Source organism: Protopterus annectens, chromosome 14.part0 (genome assembly GCF_019279795.1).
Source record: "Protopterus annectens isolate FY-2018-M chromosome 14.part0, PAN1.0, whole genome shotgun sequence".
Taxonomy (NCBI): domain Eukaryota; kingdom Metazoa; phylum Chordata; order Ceratodontiformes; family Protopteridae; genus Protopterus; species Protopterus annectens.
Window position 1 is genome coordinate 382,077,851 of NC_056748.1, and position 21,695 is coordinate 382,099,545.

Sequence of the window (21,695 nt, forward strand, 5' to 3'; positions counted from 1 at the left end):
ATGTCAAACTTTCCAGATAAAAGCATATAAAGAAATAAAATATCACATATCACATACTCAGAACACGAGGATGTACCTACTCTACCAGCAGATACATTTATCTCTAACTTCACTCCCCTTTCTCCCACTACATACCAAAATCACATACCTGCATATACTCCATCTCAAATCTCCCCAAAATAAGTCTTTAAAGCAATTTCCAAGGCCAAGAACACTACATTGATGCTGGGAGCTGAATAAAATACCAAGCTGCCTACTAACCAGCCTGAAACAGGACCCCCTCTTAAAGAGGTTACTCAATATCAAGTCTCCAAACACACTTTTCACTGAACAAAGGTGGAGCATCAATGAACCCTGGTAACTATAGGACCATAAGCTTGACCAGCGTCAACTGTAAGGCTATGGATAATAAATAAATAAGGACATTGGCAACCTACAAACTCTTAACTCAAGATAGTTTGGTTCTGTCAAGGGCAGATCCTGCCTGTTTAAGCTAGATGACTCTTCAAGAGGGTTACTGAAGCAATACATGAGAGAAAAACAGTGCATACCACATATCTAGACCTCACAAAGGGATTGGATACCATCCCACACTTGGCTATTGCTGATAAAAATCTACAAACTAAATGTTAATCTTCACATAACTCACGTGAAAGCAAACTGGTTCACAAACAGAACCCAGGAAATTAGGATATGCAGCTTTACCTACTCCAAAAGATCTGTCACTAGTGGTGTACCCCACAATTCAGTACTTGGACCACATTTCTTTTGGCATTTACTTTTCAGAGTTCTAAGCTAATGTAAAATGTTTGTGGCTGACCAAGTTTGCAGACGACTGTAAACTTTGTGCCATCTTAAACTCAGCAAAGGACAACAAGATCCTCCAAGAGGGCGTTTCCCAAACAAATAGCTGGTGTCATAACCATGGGCTAAAACTAAATGATAAAAAAGTATAAAAGTTTCCTTTGGTGTGTATGACATCCCCTTTAGCTATCACATCAAAAATACACCCCTGAAAATTGATTCGGTAATTAGGGACCTGGAAGTCTACATGGACAACAAAAAGTCCTTTGATCACTATGTATCCTCTATTGTAAGAAAGTCTTTTTTTCACTGATTATCTTATTACATAAGAGTATGGCATCTAGATCCATGGATATGATTGATCCACTGTATTTGGCACTTATTAGGCTGATCATTACCAATAAAGCCCCACCCCTTTGATATTTAGCTGTCCAAACACTTAACACAACTTGAATGACCTCAATACTTTCTCACCAAGAAAATCAATGGCCTAAATAATTAAAACTATAAAGACAATCTCAAAGCTTTGTCCCTCTTCTCAGTATCATACAGTCTACTGAGGGGTGATCTCTGCCTCACATACAGAGGTTCAACAGACACTCTACTCTTTGATTTACTGCACAATCACAAGTCTATTGGAGGAACACTCGCTCAACAGATCCTAATCTCTTCCGCCACATAAATAGAACATGTTAGTGGGACAGAAATTATCACAGAGAATACAACTTTGGAATAGTCTTCCTCATCACATAAAGCAAAGTACTTTTATTAATCTATTCAAACGTAATCTGGCAAATGGATGTGAAACTACAAATTCATCCATAGTTTAGCACCCTTGTCCCTTATAGATAGGAGTAAAGTAAACGTTCTGCCCAGCTATATGTTATTCGTATTTAACAAAGAAAAATAACCCCACACTCTGAAAGATGACTCAAAACACCAAACACCATAATGTACAGACATTAGAAACCCAGGGTTCAAAAGAACCCCAAAAGGCAATAAAATAAGTCAGTCCAAAAAAGTTAAATCCAATGTAAATAAAATTTATTGCAAAAACTGTCACAAGTTTAGCACTTTCTTTCCTCTCTGTAACTGTCAGAACTGTGTGAACATCTACTAATCATCAATAAATACCAAAAAAAAAGTAAAACGCCATTTCCTTAGAAACTCTGACAAAATGTTCCACACACATAAATGTTTTTTAAATTGTTTTCATATGAATTGTTAATAGAATGGTTATTAAACTGATAGTTGTTTATTAATTATATTACCATGATGCATTTATGGAACACTTTGATAGAGTTTTTAAGGAAATAATGTTTCCTTTTTTTGGTATTTATTGATGATTAGTAAGTATTAAGACAGTTCTGATGGAGTTCCAAAGAGGAACGAAATAATTAAATTGTGACAGTTTTTGCAATAAATTTTATTTACATTGGATTTAATGTTTTTGAACTAGCTTATTGCCTTTTGGCATTTGTTTGAACCCTGGGTCCCTGGTGCCTGCACATTGTGACATTTGTTATTATCCGTGTTTAAATTACAAGGGCAAAAAACTCCATGTGAATGCAAGGCTAAGTCACTAAAGATCCTATGAACCTAAAATTTTGTGCTTCATAATCAGAAAATGTTCAAAAAAGAGCTCATAGCTGAAATTATCTCACTTAGTATAGCAAACAGTTCTGCCACATTCATACAGCACTGTATATCTACATACCTGAAGCATTTATTTGAGGTGCAGTATTGCCTTCCTTAGATTTCTGTAAGAGGGGTGCAAGGTTGTGGAAGAGGTAGAATGTTCCAGAGGTCAAAGCCTGTCGACAAGCATCATCATCCTCCTTTAGGTTAAACAAGTAGCTGCAGATAAGACATAAACAAAGTATTTACTTATCTTAGTTTTATTCACTGGTGCAGGGTTCTTAGACCATGCTACCTGATTCAAGTATGCGTCCTTAACACAAATGAAAATCCATCTTATGTATGCACATACAGAGAAGCACTGGCTAGCAGCCTTAAAGCCTAAAAGATGCAAGTGTACCATATCTGCAACACTTTACTTTTCACAAACATATTCCAATTTAATTTGAAAGTCTCCATGGATGACACTTCTCTTTGCCCATTAGCAGAGTATTCCACAAAAAAGCCATTTTTTGAAAAACATTTCATCCTACTGAATGTAATTACAAGTGTTGCTTCACAAATTCTACCTCAAATATCCAATATAACCAATATAACTTCTGGTGCCTTGCTTAAACCAAATGAATACCTTTTCATCTTTAACACATTATGTACTGTGAAGCAGGAAAGATGGGATGACTTTAACCTGTGTAAAAAAGAAGGGAAGAAAAACCCTAAACTTGATCTGTTTCCATTGGACCTTTTCTAGTTTATTAAATACGGTTTTACTACAGACTATACAAGAACTCCATATTCTAAACCATGTTAGTAGACTAATATTTACTGCAACTATTCCAGATGATTTTACTCATAAGAGCCATAAAAAAGTATTGCATCAGTCTGTCAACATGCCAACAATTGTTTTCAATGTGGGACTTAAGGGGTAGGTTTAATGTCTGCAATCATACCCAAATCTATTTAAACACATTTCACTAATTTCCCTACTGTCTACTGCATGTGAGAACTAGATAATTTAATTGTCACAAAACATGCCAGCTAACCTTCCCACATTTACAAGATTACTTTCTATGGCCACATGTTAAAAGCACCCAGCCTTTTTTGTACTGCTACCTAATACTATCCAGACATTATCTCAGATTAGCCAGATTAATAATCAGCACTCTTCACTATTAAGACTGCTGATACACAGATGTTGATTAAATAAATGCTGAACAGAAGTCTTAAAGTGGAATTTTTGAAGTACATCAGTATTCAAAGACTGGGTTTCCCACAAATTCATCATTTAATTTTTACCCTCAACATTCTGCTAATAATGTAATCCATATCTAGCCCAAAACACACTGTCAGGATCAACAGCAGTCATTTATTTAAGGAAGGTGATCAACCAACTCAAAGACTTCACTCAGACCTACAAATACTTCTGCTTAAAAGTCCATGTTGACAATCCTAAATACATAATCCCAGAAATACAACAGACCTGATCTTTCTGCAGAAGTCCTGGAGAAACTATGCTGGGTTGTATCTGCATAGTCTACCGCTTTGAATCTGAGAGACAAAAAAATAAGTGACTATTTTTTAATACCTCTGACATGCAACAACTGGAACACACACAGAGATATCTTATTAAAAGGACACAAGGCCTAAATAACATTAGACTGTCAAACCCTGTCACTATACTCTGTATCCTACTGACTACTAAGAGGTGATCTGTGTCTGGCATACAGGTCATCCTCCAACCCATTACTGATGGATTTACTGCACATCACCTAGTCAAATGGCATCAGAAATACTTGTCTAGGGATCTTAACTTCTTCTGCAACGTCAACAGAATGGAACAGACTCCTCATCCTCATAAAAAAAAAGTTCATCCCTGTCCATACTCAAGTACAACTTGATGGGAAACAGAAAATTTAACCCATTAGTACTGCTCATGGACAGCGGCAGCTCCTAAATCCTTTATCCTGTGCATCGGTCCCTCAAATTATATATGATATGATCCCAGTTATTCTCAGTGGTAGCGTTGTTGCCTCACAGCAACAGGTTCTCCCGTTCGATTCTCGGATGGAGTGCGGGGAGTGCCTTCTGTGTGGAGTCTGCATGTCCTCCCCACGGTTGCATGGGTGTTAGAAAGACATGCGTAAATGGGCATGCCTTTGTTGAAGGTTGAACGTCTGGCACCTCGGCATTCGTGAAACTCTACTGCCAATCATTAGCGGACCGGAGTTCCACTGTGGCGACCCCTAACCGGGAAAAGCCGAACGACAACAACAACAACAACATGATCCAAGTTATTCTCATTAGGGGTAATAAGTAATTATCGACCATAGGATGGGTAATGCAAATTTGTAACCAAATGGGATATGTTAATTAGAGCACAAAAAGGGAAACTGACTAGGCTTAAAATGGCCTGCAAGGGCAGCTTGCCTATCAACCTATGTTTTTCAAAAAACATCTGGCTCTATATGAACTACATATTGTTTGAGTTCCTGTCCCCTTTTATACTAGTGCCTCTAATGCATCCTTCAGTGAAGTGGTTGCACCTCTTTCCAATAAACTAAGGCTGAAAATGAACATTAAGAGAAGGGTTAAGTTTTAAAGCAGAGTTTTTTCTACATTTTTGGGCAATTAATATAACCTTGACATTTTGATTATGCCTGGGCCCTGCAAAGTCATATGCAAGCATTCCTCTGCAAATGTCATATGGTCCAAGGCATCCGGTCTTGAGCCATTTATTTCAAAATCTGTGAGACAGCTTAAACCTTCTCTCACAGTAAACTGTTTCACAAAGGCTTCCTGTTGCTACTGTGTAGGTAAAGATCTAACATCCACACGGCAGATGTCAAAGATCACGTAAAAAGCTCCATTCCACTTTCTGGCACAAATGTGTAAAATACAGCCCTAGGTGATTTGGTCATGTTGACTAATGTCACCAAACCTGAGCATGGGTAGTTACTGGTAATAAGTGGGTGGAGGACCCTGTCTACTCTGTACTATGCCAGGAACCCATGCTAAAAGGTGGGATGGGTGTATGTGCCAATATTGGCCAGTGTGTACCCGCCATAAAGTCTGCAGCCCTGTGTCAATAAGCTACTTGCTGGCCAGTGTCTAGTTCCCAGCCTGGGTTACCTGGGATAACTCTGTTGAGCAAAAGCAGGACATAAAACCAATCAACCTGCCAAACATGAACAGAGAATTGCTACACAATGTAGATTCACTGACAGGACACAGCTTGGAAGTGGATGACATAGGTTCATAGGTTGGTACTAGGCTATCGGCCCTAGGGCCTATACAAGCCTAGCCATAACAATTCCCTGGCTATTTCTTCCCACACTATTTACTTCCCTGGACCCCCTGTCTAGCAGGGCGACTGACGTGATCCCCGGGGTGAATTTCCTTTCTTCCATCCAAACGTCAAGGTTCCTTTTGAAGAGGGCCAAGAAGGCACTCTGCTTGACATGTATGGGCGGTCTATTCCAGAGTCTGGGTAGTCTCTGGGTCAGGAACCTATCCCTCCAGCATGTTTTGTTTATTGTGATGACAAGGTTTAGATCCCAGAAGCATGTGGCTCTGAGGGATTGGGATTTCTTTAAGTGTAGCATGTCTAACAGCTCTGGGTTTGACATGGCCTTGTATGTTAAGCAGAGATCGCCTCTGAGTAGACGATATGTGACAGAGTATAGCTGGAGTTTTTTAAGGTGGTCAGCATAGGGCATCCGCTTTAGGCCTGTGATTCTTTTAGTGAGGTATTTCTGCGGCTGTTCCAGTTGTTACAGATGTCTTGAGAGGTACATACCAAATGGGGCATTGTATACTATAATGGGTCTAATGAGCGATGAGTACAGTGGGACAATGACCTCCTTTTTTTCTGGATGAAAAGCCCTTAATGATGAGGTGTGCCACATATAAGGATTTCCTGACTGTTCTGGCGATGTGGTTATTGAAGGCGAGACCACTGTCCACCTGTGCCCCTAAGTCTCTTATCACACTTTCAGTGTACTGCCACCTATGTGGTAATTCACGGGTACATGTTTTTTTCCAAAGGAGATAACTATACATCTCTTGGCATTGAGCTTGAGCCCATGGCTCTGGCACCAAGCATCTGTTTCTGTATGGCCCTTTTGTAGAGTATTCACATCATTTGGGGATTCAATAATGGCTCCCAGTTTGCAGTCATCTGCGAACTTTGTTAGCCAGAGTCTCTTAGTGTTGGCCTGTACTTCAGAGACGTAGATGCCAAACATGAGCTGTCCCAGGACTGAATCCTGAGGTACTCCACTTGTCACATGTCTGGAGCTGGATTTGGAGTCAGCTACTTTTACAGTGTGGGTTCTGTCAGTAAGCCAGTTGGCAACCCATCGAGTGACGTAGGGATTAATGCCCAGCTTAGTAAGTTTATCTATGATTCCAGAGTGGGGGATGGTGTCAAAGGCCTTGGCGAGGTCCAGATAGGCTGTGTGGACTGCCTTACTCTCATCCACGGTTCTGGAGACTGATTTGAAGATGTCAATCAGGTTCAGGAGACAAGATTGGCCCTTCACGAACCCAAACTGAGTGGGGTCCAGTGTTTGAAGGTTGCCAATGTTTTTGTTTATAAGTTCCATGATAATACATTCCATGGCCTTGCAGATCAGGCTCGTCAGACTGATGGGGCAGTAGTTCCCCGGATCCAAGGTGGATCCCCCCTTTGTGTAGTGGGATAACTGTAGCTGTGCCCCACTCAGTGGGCATGAAGCCTGAGGTGAGGGTATGATTAAACATGACACTTGGGTGAGGTGCCATTTCATTTTGTAGTTCATGTAATACACAGCCCAGGATGTCATCTGGTCCCATGGATGCTGTATTCTTAGCTTTGGAGAGTGCGTTTTTTGCCTGTGTGGCTGTTATTACCAGAATTTGGCAATCTTCCAGTACTGAAATGGGACGTTTAGGGGGTGAGAGGGGGGGTGAAGTTGGCACTGAATCGATCTGCCAGGATATTGGCAATATCCTTGGGATCAGTATATTTAATGCCATTCTGTTGTAGCTCAGAGCAGATCTGAGCATTGCCATTTAAATTCTTGACATAGTTATAGAATGCCTTGTGGTTGTCTTTGGAATATCTGGCAATTTTATTTCCGTAACTAGCTTTGGAGGATTTTACAAGGGATCTCAGCTTCTTACTGAGGCTGGTAAGGGAATGGTGATATGGAGGATGGTGAACATCCTGTTTCCAAGGGACAAAATGGAAGGGCAGTGCAGCAAAGCCACTTGGCTTGGCATCCAGAATCTACTACTTATGAGGGACAGGCTAGAAATGGTGGGAATTGTGGTGAGAGGGAGGCTTCAGAAGGCAGTGAGGAATATCATCAGAAATAGTGGCAGACTCATGACAATCTGACTCCAGTGTAATGATAGAGCACTATTCATAACTTCAGCCTATTCCCCACAGCTGGGTTGTGATAGTGAGGAAAAGAGGGCATTCAGACAGCAGTTGCAGGACCTACTAGATAAAGCAGGACAACATGAATTGGTGTTGTTAATGGGTGACTTGAATACATATATCAGGGCAGACAGAACAGGATATGTGGACTGCCTTGGTCCACATGAGTGGGGCAACAGGAATAAAGGACAGGCCATTCTAGGCTTCTGTCTAGTAAATGGCTTGATAGTAGCCAACCCATGACTCAGAAAGAGAGACAGTCACAAGGTCACACACAACAGTGGCCAACATGCAACTCCGGTAGAATTCCTCCCAGTAAGGAAATGGCAGTGGGGTTCAATGATTGCAAAGTCATCTCCAGTGAAACAGTCAACCCACAGCAGAAACCACAATCAGCTGCAAGCAGTGGTCAGAAAAGGATCTAAGGTCAACAGAGACCAGACTAAAGACATGGAAGATGACTAGAGAAAAAGTAAAACAGTTCAAGGAATTACTCAGGGGTCTCACAACCTAAGAAGAGGAAGAAATAGGTGGAGTTGAAGAAGAATGGTAGTGCCTCACAACAGCATGAGAACTGATATGTGGCCAAGCCAGGTGTGGAAATAAGGTACATAAGGAAAGCTAGTGGTAAAATCCAGAAGTCCAGGAAGTCATCAAAAGAAAGGAGTGTAGGAAAAAGTGGTAGATAGAAAAGAGTGACCAGACTAAGAAGGAATACTGGTTGGCTAACAAAGAAGCTAAGAAAGGAGTTGCAATAGCAAAGAACATGGAATTGGAGGTATTCTACCAGCTTCTCGAAAATGGCTCAGTAGGTGGCACAAAGAAACTATATCAGGTTAAAAGGCAAAGACAGAAAGACAAAGAACAAAGTCAGACACCTTTCATAAGGGATGCCAGCAACAACCTGCTCACCAGTCCACAGGACATCAAAGGCAGATGGAAAGAGTATTTCCATCAGCTTCTTAATGAAGAAAATACCACAGAAACTGCACTGCCCCAGACATAGCCTATGGTGAGAGGTGAAGAGGAGCCCGCACTAGAAGAATAGCACTATGGGAAATGAAGTCAGGGAAAGCAGCAGGCTCAGATGAGGTCACAGCAGATATGATAAAGATACTGAGTGAGATAGGGGAGAAATGGCTCCAGAGGGTACTCACAGCAGTGTGACAAGAACAGTGCATCCCAGATGACTGGAAAATAAGTATACTCATACCAGAATACAACAACAAATGGGACATACACAATTGTGAGCAGTATAGAGGTATCAAACTCCTGTCATACTGCATGAAAGTTCTACAGAAGGTGATTGATAAATGGATACGGAGAGTACTAGAATGTACGATGGGAGATGAGCAGGTCATATTCAGATCAGGATGCAGCACAAATGACCTGAAGTTTGCAGTGAGACAGATAGTTGAGAAGAAGCTAGAAATGAGGAAAGAGTCCAACTGGGCAATCCTAGACTTGGAGAAAGCATATGACAAGGTCCCAAGAAAGCTGATTTGGGCAGTAATGCAGTGGTTTGAAGTCCCAGAAACATTAGTTGCCATTAGTGCAGGCTATGTACAAGGACCCAATGACTCAAGTACAAACAGTGTTTGGTCTCACAGAAAGATTCCCAGTGGGAGTGGGTATGCACCAGGTTTCAGTTCTGAGCCCACTGCTATGGACTACATTACCAAACAGGTCGGAGGGGACAGATCAACAAAGTTGCTGTATGCAGATGATGTGGCATTACAGGAATATTTGAGTAAGAACTTCAACAAAGGAAGGGGGAATGGAATGCAAAACAGAAGGCACATGGGATGAAACTAAGCAGAGATAAGACAGTGGTAATGGCAGCAAATTGGGGAAATGAAGAGGCTGAGAATTGAGATAGAAGGGAAGACAGTGGAACAGAAAAACAGCTTCAAGTATCTGGGAGGAGTGGCTGAGAAGAAGGGAAGTCTAAATGAAGAGGTCAAAGTTAGAATCAGAGGGGCAGCAACCAACTGGCATAGAGTCTCAGGTGTAGACTATGACAGAAGAATGCCAAAGAAGCACAAAAGTAGAGTGTACAAATCAGTGGTGCAACCAGTACTACTGTATGGTACAGAAAACTGGGCAGTAAAGGCAGAGCAGATGAGGAAGCTACACGTGATGGAAATGAAGTGTCTGAGAAGGGTGGTAGGATGCACACTGTGGGACAGACGAAGAAATGTGGACATAACAGCAGAAGCTAAAGTAGCTCCAATTGCAGAAAAGATCAGAGAGAACAGATTACGGTGGTTCAGACACATGTGCAGAAAAGCAGAAGACAATTTGGTGAAGACTATTTGGGACAAACAGGAAGAAGGTAAGAGGAAACAAGGGCATCCAGCAAAGAGGTGGATGGTGTGTGTGAGAGAAGATCTGCAACAGTCAGGCTTGAGTGTCATAGAAGGCAGGCCAGTAGCAATGAATCAAGAGAGATGGTGACAGTTAACATGCTACCCTAACCCCATGTAGAAAATGGGAAAAATGGGGCTGATGATGACCCTTTTCTTTTGAGCAACTAAATGTTAAAAAAAAAAAAACGAAAAACATAAAATACTTGCATTTAAAACTCCTGCTAAATGCAGACTTTTAATTGAGCCTCCTCCAACTGTCACTATGTTTTTAACAGTACATCATTACCTCATTGTTTGTACAAAAGGGAGTTATGTTTAATTGTATAGTCACAGTAAGAGGTTCCCTGGTTCGATTATTCTCAGCTGGGGTATCTTCTGTGCAGAGTCTGCATGTCCTCCTTGTGTTCATGTGGGTTTCCTCTGGGTGCTCCAGTTTCCTTCCACATTCCAAAGTCATACAGCACGTAGACTGGACATTCTAAGATGGCGCTAGATGGGAGTGTGCATGCAAGTGTGTGATATGGATGAACTACCGCAGGAGGGCTAGCCACCTGGTGGTGTAAACCTTGGCTCTGGATGATTGTCACTACTAAAGTGACACCCCGTCCCCATGTGCAAAAAAAGGGAAAAGAGGTTGAGGATGGATCGATAAGGACTGTAAATCAGATTATAAATTGTCAAACTATTAAATTAACAGTATGGCAAAGTATATTTATTTTTTCCAAAATCGTATTTTTTTTTTTTTGTAAAGCTGTTAACAAAAATTAAGATTTAACCTAGTAGGACTAATCCATTCAACAAAACATAAAATATAATAAAACTGGAAATAAAAAATATATACAGATTGCCTTCACATGCCTTAAAAGGAAAAAAAGTGCAGTTTATCTGTTAAAATATCCAAAATAACTGCATGCTTTTATAAGATGTGCCCGGTTGCCAATTCTTGTATAAAGGGCCACTGTGTTAGTTACCAATATGTTATATGGGTAGGATCTACATTCTCATTTGTCCAATGGATTCCATTTACTCATTAAAATCTAGCAATGCCTCCAGTTTTCTCTAGGTTCAGCCAAGTGACACTTCTATGTGCCTGTTTTTACCTGTTCATATTCACATTAAAACCCGAAAAAAAAAATCTTCTTATGTTTAAGCTATTAAAGCTTACCTGGAGGGCAAACTAATGCTAATGAAGCAAAACTAAGAAATATTAAGTGATGTTGAACTATAAAATTATGCAATTAGTGTACATATTTCAACAACTAAATAACATGGAAAGAACTGGCTGGCCTGAAGCTTAAGCTCTTTAATGGGCAAACAAAAATGCTACTACCTATATACAAGGAGGCTGAATACTTCTTGATTTTTACAATTTTATGATTTCTGAGTTCTTTTAACTAATTTAAAACTGTTAACTAAACATCAAAAAACTACTTTTATATTGTAGCATATAAAATTAATTTTAAAATTTGAATCTAACAAGTAATACCGCTATAAAGATGCGTTTGTGATGAGCGACTTCCATATTAACAAATGCGGTTCAAGATCTATGACAATGGTTTGTATGATGATTACTATGGTTACCATTTCTCAAAAGTCTGAGAATGTATTGAGGAGAAGTTAAAGTAAACCTCCAAAGTTCTTGCTGATGCAGAGATAAATTAATTAGATTAAGTACAGCAATGTAAATTGAACTTACCATAACAGTAAATGTTCAAATGATCACTGCTGCACTAGCCTTATATCCTGCTAAAGATATAACAGTCAACCAGCTTCCAAAGCTTCAGGGCACCTTCTATGCACCCAAACTGTCAAGATGCTTGAGCTGAGCTGACTAAGAGAAAAGTTTAGGCACAAAGCCCTTCAGAGATTTCCTGCCAGCAGACAGAGCGAGTCTGAGCCCTGAAAGGACAAGGCTAAGAAAAACAAAAAATAAATGTCCACACCTGGCATAAAAACCAAGAGGATGGCTGAAGGGAGCAGCTACTGCAGCGCTGATCATTCCAACATCTACCATTATGGTAAGTTCAACTTACATATCTGTACTATGGTTTTCACATTGATCAATACAGCAGTAGCCTTAGATATATGGGTAGATTAACATGACCAACAACATTTGGGAGGAGAAGGATCCAGGAGCCCCTGGAGAATGGTTCTTGCACAGCAAAATCGAGACCGAGAGAAGGAATGTGACCTATAGTGCTTTGAAAAAGTATGTGCAGAGGACCAAGTAGCAGCTTCTAGAATACTTCTAGAATCCAACCGTTTCCAAAAAGCCACAAAAGAAGCCAAGATCCTTGCAGAGTGAGTCCTGATACTGCCTTGGAATAGATCTGTCATGGTGAGCATAACAAAAGATAATAACCGTAGACAACCATTTGGAAATAATTTGCTTTGAAATGGGTTGTCCCTACTTACCTTCACAAAAATGAAAGATTGATCCAAAGATCAGAAAGATTTAATTCTGTCAAGATAGTACCCGAGTTGTCTGTGGATATCCAAGGTTTGCAGTATCCTCTCTCTCTCATTTTTAGGTTTAGCAAAGAAAATAGGGAGATTGCTTAAAAAACTCAGATGCCACTTTAGGCATTAAAGAAGATTTAGTTCTCAAAGGCACCCAGTCCTTTTGTGGAAAATGAAGTAGGGTTGACCATAAGAGCTTACAACTCAAGATACCCTTCTTGCAGAGGTCAGAGCAATCAGTAAAACCAGTTTCCATGTTAAGAACCTCAAGTCAACCTCCAAAGCTGGTTCAAATGGAGTAAGTGTTAGTTTCTCTAACAGGAAAATTAAGATCCCAAGGAGAGGTCAACCCCTCTCAAGAATATTCTGACATATGACTGCCTTGAAAGACGAGGATCCATGGGCAGACATGCTGAAATGACTGATAAATAAACCTTCATAAAGGAATAAGAAAAGCTATAGGATAGTAATTCACACAAATATTGTAAAACCAGAGAACTACTAGCCTTGAGTGGGTGCTAGTTAGGTCATTGGAACCAACTACAAAACATTTTCCATTTACTAATACAAATCAATTATAAAACAAACAACTAACTACTTACATAAGTCCACAGCTGATCAGTAGATCAAAGTTATACATATCAACAATTAATATTTTTCAAGTAAATCTTTAACTTTAACCCAAAATTTATATGAACGTGTAATATTAGAAATTTTCATCTTTATAGTATGCAGTTAACTACTGCAAACAATTTTTGCCATACTATTAAATTCAACACTGGAGAGGGTAACTTTACTTTTCCAATTTCTAGCAATTACTTTTCTGGTTATAGGAAGAACAGACCAAAGAGGAACCATTTTTTGGAATTATCTCTGGAATCTGAACATTAAATAATACTAAAGATTTAGAAATACTACATCTATCTGACCATAGAGCTTGAATGAAATTATTAATTTCTTTCCAAAAAGGGAGATGACTTCACATTCATATACCATATGGGTCCAATCAGCTAATGTTTCAGAACCACATCACCAGAATTAAATTCTATTTGATTTATATATAACTGTAATTTTGTTCGGAGTGACAAAAGCTCTGTGTAAGAATTTTCAAGTGCAAATTTTCCAATATAATAATGATGTACTTTTAGCTGGAGATTTTAATATTATTTTACTGTATTCTTCAGGGAAGTCTTCATTATTAACATTTGAGTAGTAGTTCCAAAAGGAATTGTCTAACTATATGACATCTAACTTAAGAATTTTAAAAATTTGTGACAAATATTATTTCTTTTTCATTGCATTATTAATGACACTTAAGAATTCCCATAATCTGGGGCAAAATTTTGAATCTAGGTTAAATATCTTATTAATCTCTGTAGTCACAAAGTCTCTAAATATCTGTAAAATTAAGAAATTGTCAGAATCCTGATTGTATCCGGACCTTAATTAAACAACAGTGTGTGTGTGTGTATATTTACACAAATACACACACACACACACACACACACATATACATGCATATATACAATGCCAGGTTTCTGTGATAAAAAAAAATGAGACAAAAAAAATAATTTCAAATCTTTTACCACCTTTAATGTGACTTATAACCTGCACAATTCAATTGAAAAACAAACAAATCTGTTAGGGGAAAACATATAAAAATAAAAATGTGCTTCAACAAAGTATTAGTTTAAGGCTGTGCATACACAACAAATAATTAGTTTAAGGGTGTTTACACTTATGCAGCCAGCGTACTGTATGTTTTTATTTTTTATATTTTTCCCCTAACCGATTTGTTTTTCACATGAATTGTACAGTTTATAGATCACATTAAAGGTGGGAAAAGTTTTGAAATGATTTATAGTGGTCTCATTTTTAATATCACAAAAAACTGGCATTTTAACAGGGGTGTGCAAACTTTTTATATTCACTGTACACACACACACATACACACATATATATATATACATATATATATATATATATATATATATATATATATATATATATATATATATACATACACACACATATATATATATATATATATATATATATATATATATGCACACATACACACAAGTGTGTGTGTGTATCTATATATGTGTGTGTGTGGATATATATATATATATATATATATATATATATGTATATATATGTGTATGTGTATATATATATATATATATATATATATATATATATATATATATATATATATATATATATTAGCTGTACCTGGCCACGCGTTGCTGTGACTCAGTCTGGTAAAATGGAAAAGAAAGAAGAGAGAAAGCGCACGTTTCTAATATGTTTAATTTCACAATGTTTGTGGGTATACAATATTTTTGTTATTCCATTGTCTGTGCAGATATAGAGATTGTCTGGTTTGCCGACTCTAGAACATCCAACATATAATTGTCCATGTAAGACGCAATCCATGTGTAGATCTAAACCGCACAATTCTAAAGATTTGCCCAGAGCTTTTTTGATGGTGATTGCAAACGCCAATCGAATTGGGAAATGCAATCTCTTAAATTGAAATGGCATATCCGTTGGAATCATAGGAATGCGAGGAATGAGGACATCTTCACCTTTGAAAGGTCCTGTCAAGATTATTGCTTCTATGACTTTGCTTATTAATTTTTTTACTGCAAGCCGCGTGCCGTTGCAAAGCTTTGGCTGGTTGATATTTCACAACATGATAACTGGCAGGCCGATTTTCAACTGCAGTATGTGTGGTGGCATCCCCGGCTATTCGAGTGAATTCAAAAATTCTGTTGGATAATTAACCACTTCATCTGCTTCCACAACAGTGTCGACGGACTTGTATGTGACTGCCTCGTTTTGAATGTTAGACTGAATAATATTGTTAAGTTCATAGATGCCTTTGTTCTTGGCCGCAAGAATAGCTCGTTCAGTCAGCCAATCGTGATTCTTATAATTGGTTTGAATATTGGGAAATACTTTTTCAACCAATTCTTCTTTTGACGTCACTAAATTGCAGAAGTTATGAGGCAATGAAATTCATCCTGAGGTCAGATCAACCGGCACCTTTCCGTTCCCAATTTCCAGCAACTGATGTGAGAATATCTCAGCTGATCGATCGTTTTGCAGCTGGACATGCATATCTGTAGTTAATTTTACATCTTTACGTGTCACCACAAAGTAGAGTATTTCAGGCAAGCATTTATTTCGTCCACTGGTGTCAATCGAGGAGAACAAAGCAGATCTGAAGCTGCAGAACGCGATCGCCGTGCTCGCAACTGTGCATCCTCAAGTCTGGCTGCACGTCGCTCTGCTGCTTCCTCGGCCTATATTTGAGCCATTCTTTGTCTGTTTCGCTCATTTGCTGATGCCTGTTCTTCCTCAGTTTGATATGCAACTACTCGTCGCACTGCTTCTGCTCCGCGAGTACGACGACCTAAGTTTGACCTTCTGCGAGGCATTATTTTGATGAACTAAAGCAGATCGATTGCACTGAAAAAGAAGTAAGAAAGTTATAACAAAAACATATAAAATTGCATATTTGTATACAACTATATAGAATCCATAGTAGGTATATAAAAACACGCACATATTCAAATGCAACGTGTGACATCTATATAATAGTAGGTATAAAAAAAACACGCGCGTATTCGAATGCAACATTGTGTGAAAATTTCAAAGCAATCGGTGAAGAACTTTCGGAGATTTAAGAGTTTGAACAAACGAACATTTACATTTTTATTTTTATATATATATATATATATATATATATATTATACATTATATGATATACATGTATATATATATATATGTTTATGTATGTGTATATATATATATAGATATATATATATATATATATATATATATTATACATACATATACATATATATATATATATATATATATATATATATATGTCCTCATATAATATATATATATATGTCCTCATATAATATATATATATATATATATATATATACATACACACATATATATATATGTATACATGTATGTATATAATATAATATAATATATATATATATATATATATATATATATATATATATACATACACACACACATATCTATATATATATATATATATATATATATATATATATATATATACACACACACACACACACACACACACATATATATATATATATATATATATATATCTATACACACACACACACATGCACTTCACCATCTCAAAATACTGAAATCTCGAATTTCAGTATGTCGAGACTAAAATCCCGAAAGTCCACATGACCGAATCCAGAAATGTTGAATCAGTGGTTGTGGTGGTGCGCTGTTTTAATGGACAGCTGGAGATTCAGGTAAGTGTTTATTTTTTAAGGGTTTTGGGTAGGAATTTTAGTGTTTATGAGTGTGTTGGGAAGGTGTAGGTTACATTATGTATGTAACAGTGTGAGTGCGTAAGTGTTGAGAGTGGTGATGTTTGTACGTATGTGATATGTGTTTGTGTGAGGGGAGTGTAGAGTGTCTAGTGGTGGGTTTTGTGTCTTTGTATTTTTAGTGCAACCTTGGAGTTTGTATATATAAGCAGCGTGTGTGGGCGGGGGCTGGCCCCCCTGCTTATATGTAGGTATGTGAGTGTATTTGTGTTGTTGTGTTTTGTTTGTTTGTTGTAGTGTGGAGAGGAAGGTTTATGTGTGTTTGTGTGGTGGAGGGTGTATTTAAAAGTCACAATTTTGAATTTTGCTGTTTTGGGGTTTCAGTATTTTAAATGTTCGGTTTTATAGTCTCAACATTTCGTGATTTCAGTCTTTCGAGATTATAAAGTGAATCCATACATACACACAAATACGTCAATACCATATAAAAATTGATGCCAATAAATTAAGTTACTTACGTTTCAATACAGTATTTGTTGAAGTTATAAGTTTTTAAGCAGTCATTTGTATATGCAATTGGAAACAGAATATATTAAGTCTTTAACACAATGATTACAATATGTGAACTTTTGGAAGGAGGACATGAAGTTATTTAAATAAAGAATTTGAGAAGCGGGTGTAATTCCATTCATGAAAAAAATCTTTTAATAACCAGATACAACTATTGGGGACTATTTGTTTATGACTGGTTGTGAACTAGTTATTATTTGCCAATAATATTTCTGGATGTATTTGTTTTCATTTTGAATCATATGATAAATTTATCCACAATGCTATAACTTTTACAACTGCTGAAGTAGCATACAATTGAATATCAGGGAATCTTATTCCCCCATTATCCCAACCTTTTCTGTGCTAATCAAAGGATTAAGGTGCCAAAATATTTAAGTAGAATATTATTTCCCTTCTTCATCTATTTTTTTGTTGGAGGTAGTACTAAAGATGGTAAGACAAATAATATTTTAGGGAGAATTACCACCTTAATAAGCATTGATCATTCTTCTATTGTAAAAAAGAATTTGTTCCAATTGATGGCTAAACTTAAAATTTTATCAACAACCTGTTGAAAGCTTCTTTGTATCAATTCCTTTACTATCAGACATAACGGTGATACCAAGGTATTTTGTTTGATTGCTATTCCAATTGAAGTTAGAATATTTTTGTATATATTTTTAAATGTTTTATTAATTAATAATGTACTTGTTTTATTATGATTAGATCTTATGTTTGAGATTTCTTCAAATTGACTCAAAGAATGAATATGTTCTAATGAATTCTTTAGATTTCCTATTGTTACTAAAATGCCATCAGCAAAGAGATGAATCTTTGAAATCTTTTATTTCGATACCAGTAAAGTTCTTATTGGATCTAATACCATTTGCAGAGAGTTCTACAGCTAATGATAAAAAGTAAAGATGATAATGAACAGCCTTGTTTTTTGCCTTTTTGCAATTTATAGGAATTAGAAAGAAAAGAACATATTTTAACATAAGCATAAGAGTTATTATATAACTTAGAAATTAATGCAATTAGCTCAAGTGAGAAATTATATACTTTAGGTGTTTATTAACAGAGTCAAAAGCCTTATCTAAATTAAAACTAATGACAGTTCTTTTTATTTACACAGTCTATTAATGTATGTATTCTTATTATATTACCATGTACTTGTCTATTTAAATTAAAACCAGTTTCATCGCTGTTTATTAGTTTAGGTATGAGTAGATTCATTCTGTAGCTAAAATGGACATGAACATCTTATAGTCCACATTTAAAAGTGAAATGGATCTGTATGATGAGCACTTTGTTTGCTCCTTATCTTGTTTTAAAATGTGAGATAGATACAAGGGGAATATTTCCATGAATGGGACATTTCAGCAATTGTTTTTATTTCACTGTAGGCCTTATCTAATATTTTAAATGCATCATCTGGGGGTATTTTAAATAGTTTTGGTGTAAGACCATCTAGGCATGACACATTATTATTATTTTAACTTTTTTATTTGATTTTTTTATTTATGTTAAAGTGAAAGGTCTATCATTTTTTTTATTTGTTTATTTATTTCATTATTGATATTTTCCCTTAGAAAATTTTCAATTATATCATCATGACCTAGGTTACCTGTATTATTATTTATATTTTCATAAAATATTTAAAAGCCCTCAATGATACCTTTAATATCTGTTTTTTTTTTCTTTATTGCTTATATGTCTTATTAGTTGTTTGATATGATTTAGTTTATGCAAGCTTAAAGGGTTAACTGAATATACCTCAAGTTTAATTTTTTTCCAGGTTTATTGAAACATTATGATTTACAATTTCAACATATTTTGTATTAAAGTTTTATGTTCAAACTGAGTGATAATGTCATTTGGTTGCGCCTGTTTTGGCCCCTAGTGTATTGAATTCTTTGTCCCATTCTCTTGTTCTATTAATATAAGGGCTCGTAATGCTTCCATTTAAGTATGCCTTTAGTGAAACCCATAAGACAATGTCAGATATTTCACCATTCATGTTCATTTCTAGGAACATTTTGATCTCTTTAACATACCATACCTTGAATCCTTTTATTTTAATAATGTACACTGGTGATCTCCTGTGATGTACTAAATTGTCAGTTTTTAAAATAATATTAAAGCTTACAGCATCATGGTCTGATAATGGACATGAAACTATTGAAACCTCTCTGATATGTGATAACAGATTGTTTGAGACAAAAATTTTATCAATATTTATGTTCCATATCAATATGAATAATGGGTACATTGAAGCGAGCTTGTTTTCCTTAGCTCATACATATCACATATCCTTTAAATTCATTAGATTTACAGAATGTGCTAAGTGTTTGGCTGAAGATGTGATTCTCGGCTTTCTATCTGCAGTGGAATCTTTGATAAAATACAATTGAAATCACCAGCCATTATGACTTAACCTTTCATGTAAGAGGCTATAGTGACTAAGTAATTGTTTGCATCTTTAGTGCCAAACCCTGGAATCCAATAAGAATTCACCAATGTATATAGTTTTCTGTTCCACTCATAACAATGCATAGCAAACCATTTTTGATATATTTTTCTTTAGGCATTGCTGGTGAGTTCTTCCATAAAATGAGGGTGCCTCTTCTTTTAGCTCAAAAGCCAGAACCTACTAAAACCAAATAATTCTTTAATAAACGTTTATTTATATGTTTATTAAGTAAATGTGTTTCCTGTAAAAAATACTACTTGACCTTTACGTAATTGCAAGTATTTGAGCATACTCCTTCACTTTACGGGATTATTCAATCCATTAATATTCATAGATATGCATTTAAATCAGACAATTACGTAAGAGAGAAAAAACACAGGTATAATGAAATCACATTTATGTACAGGACTTACTATATACTTTATATATACCAATATGAAATCTTCAGCCATGGACAAAACTTTTGAAACAAACAAAAAAATTACCTACTGATATAACCCCAAAATATTCTACCACAGAATAACGCATTCCTAGTTTGCTGAACAAGATGAACAAACTACCTCTCAAAATCTACACTTGACTAGCAACGCTTAGCTCATGCTTTCTGATTCATATTAATGTGTCTCATATTTTTAATATGCTGCATCTTAAAAAAGCCTGTTAGTAAATTATTATGAATAAGAAAAGTTAAACAGGTCTTCAGAATCTTTATTATAACTTGACCAAATTGAATATCTCTACAATCAATTTCCCTCTATCTCACATTATCTCCCTGGATTACTACAGCGAGGAAGTCAGTTGTTATTTTCATATTTCTTAATTTATAGGGCAGGTGATTTATATTTTTCTATTATATTTATTATGTGCAAAGTTGTCATAGGATCATAAGTTCATAAATTAGCACCAGACTAACTGCACTTTTGGGCTATTCAAAGCCCAGTCAATTAACCCAAGTGAGAATCAAACCATGCACCTATAAGGTGAACACCTTAAGCACTATGCCAACCTCCCACCCTTGTAGACATATTTATATTACTTAACTATATACATATTTACTTATTCTGATCTCTTTCTATTTCTGTTTGCATACTATGTCTTGTACTATTACTATATTCCCAGCTTTTATATTTTAGCTATAATCCTAGTGTACAGTATCATACAACAGAACATTTATATTTACCTTTACATATTTGATATGCTTTATTCCGGTACTTCTGTTAGAATCAGTTCTATTTGTTCCTTAAATGTTATGCCTAATAGTACCCGAACAAACATCTGAGAAATCTACCCTTTTAAGATTCAAACTTTCCATAATAAATTGTTCTGAGATATTAAATTTGGCTATCATTAGAGAAAACAACAGAAAAACACAATCTAAATGTTTTGTCAGAAGTGTCTTTCTACAGGCTAGTATATAAACTATCTTTTTGGTATACTGCAAGCATTCATAACTGAATGCAATTCACTTGGCCGGATTCAGCAATCTCTGACCGGAGTGCAGGAATAGTGCAAAAACTGTTGCACACAATATGGCCGCCAACTGATCCAGGAACGAGCTCCTGGGACGTGCACGAGTGTTCCTACACTATTCCTGCACGGACACCACTGCTATAAGTTAATTATCTCATTTGCTC

General features: G+C 36.5%; 1 protein-coding gene across 1 annotated transcript in view; it reads right to left on the reverse strand.

Annotated features, from left to right (window-relative positions):
• NUDT13 (nudix hydrolase 13) overlaps positions 1-21,695 on the reverse strand; it is a 680,399-nt gene that overhangs the window by 435,516 nt on the left and 223,188 nt on the right. Inside the window, exon 3 of the mRNA XM_044056109.1 lies at positions 2,522-2,661. Within this exon, the coding sequence (XP_043912044.1) occupies positions 2,522-2,661 (140 nt within the window). The remainder of the gene's footprint in view (positions 1-2,521; positions 2,662-21,695) is intronic.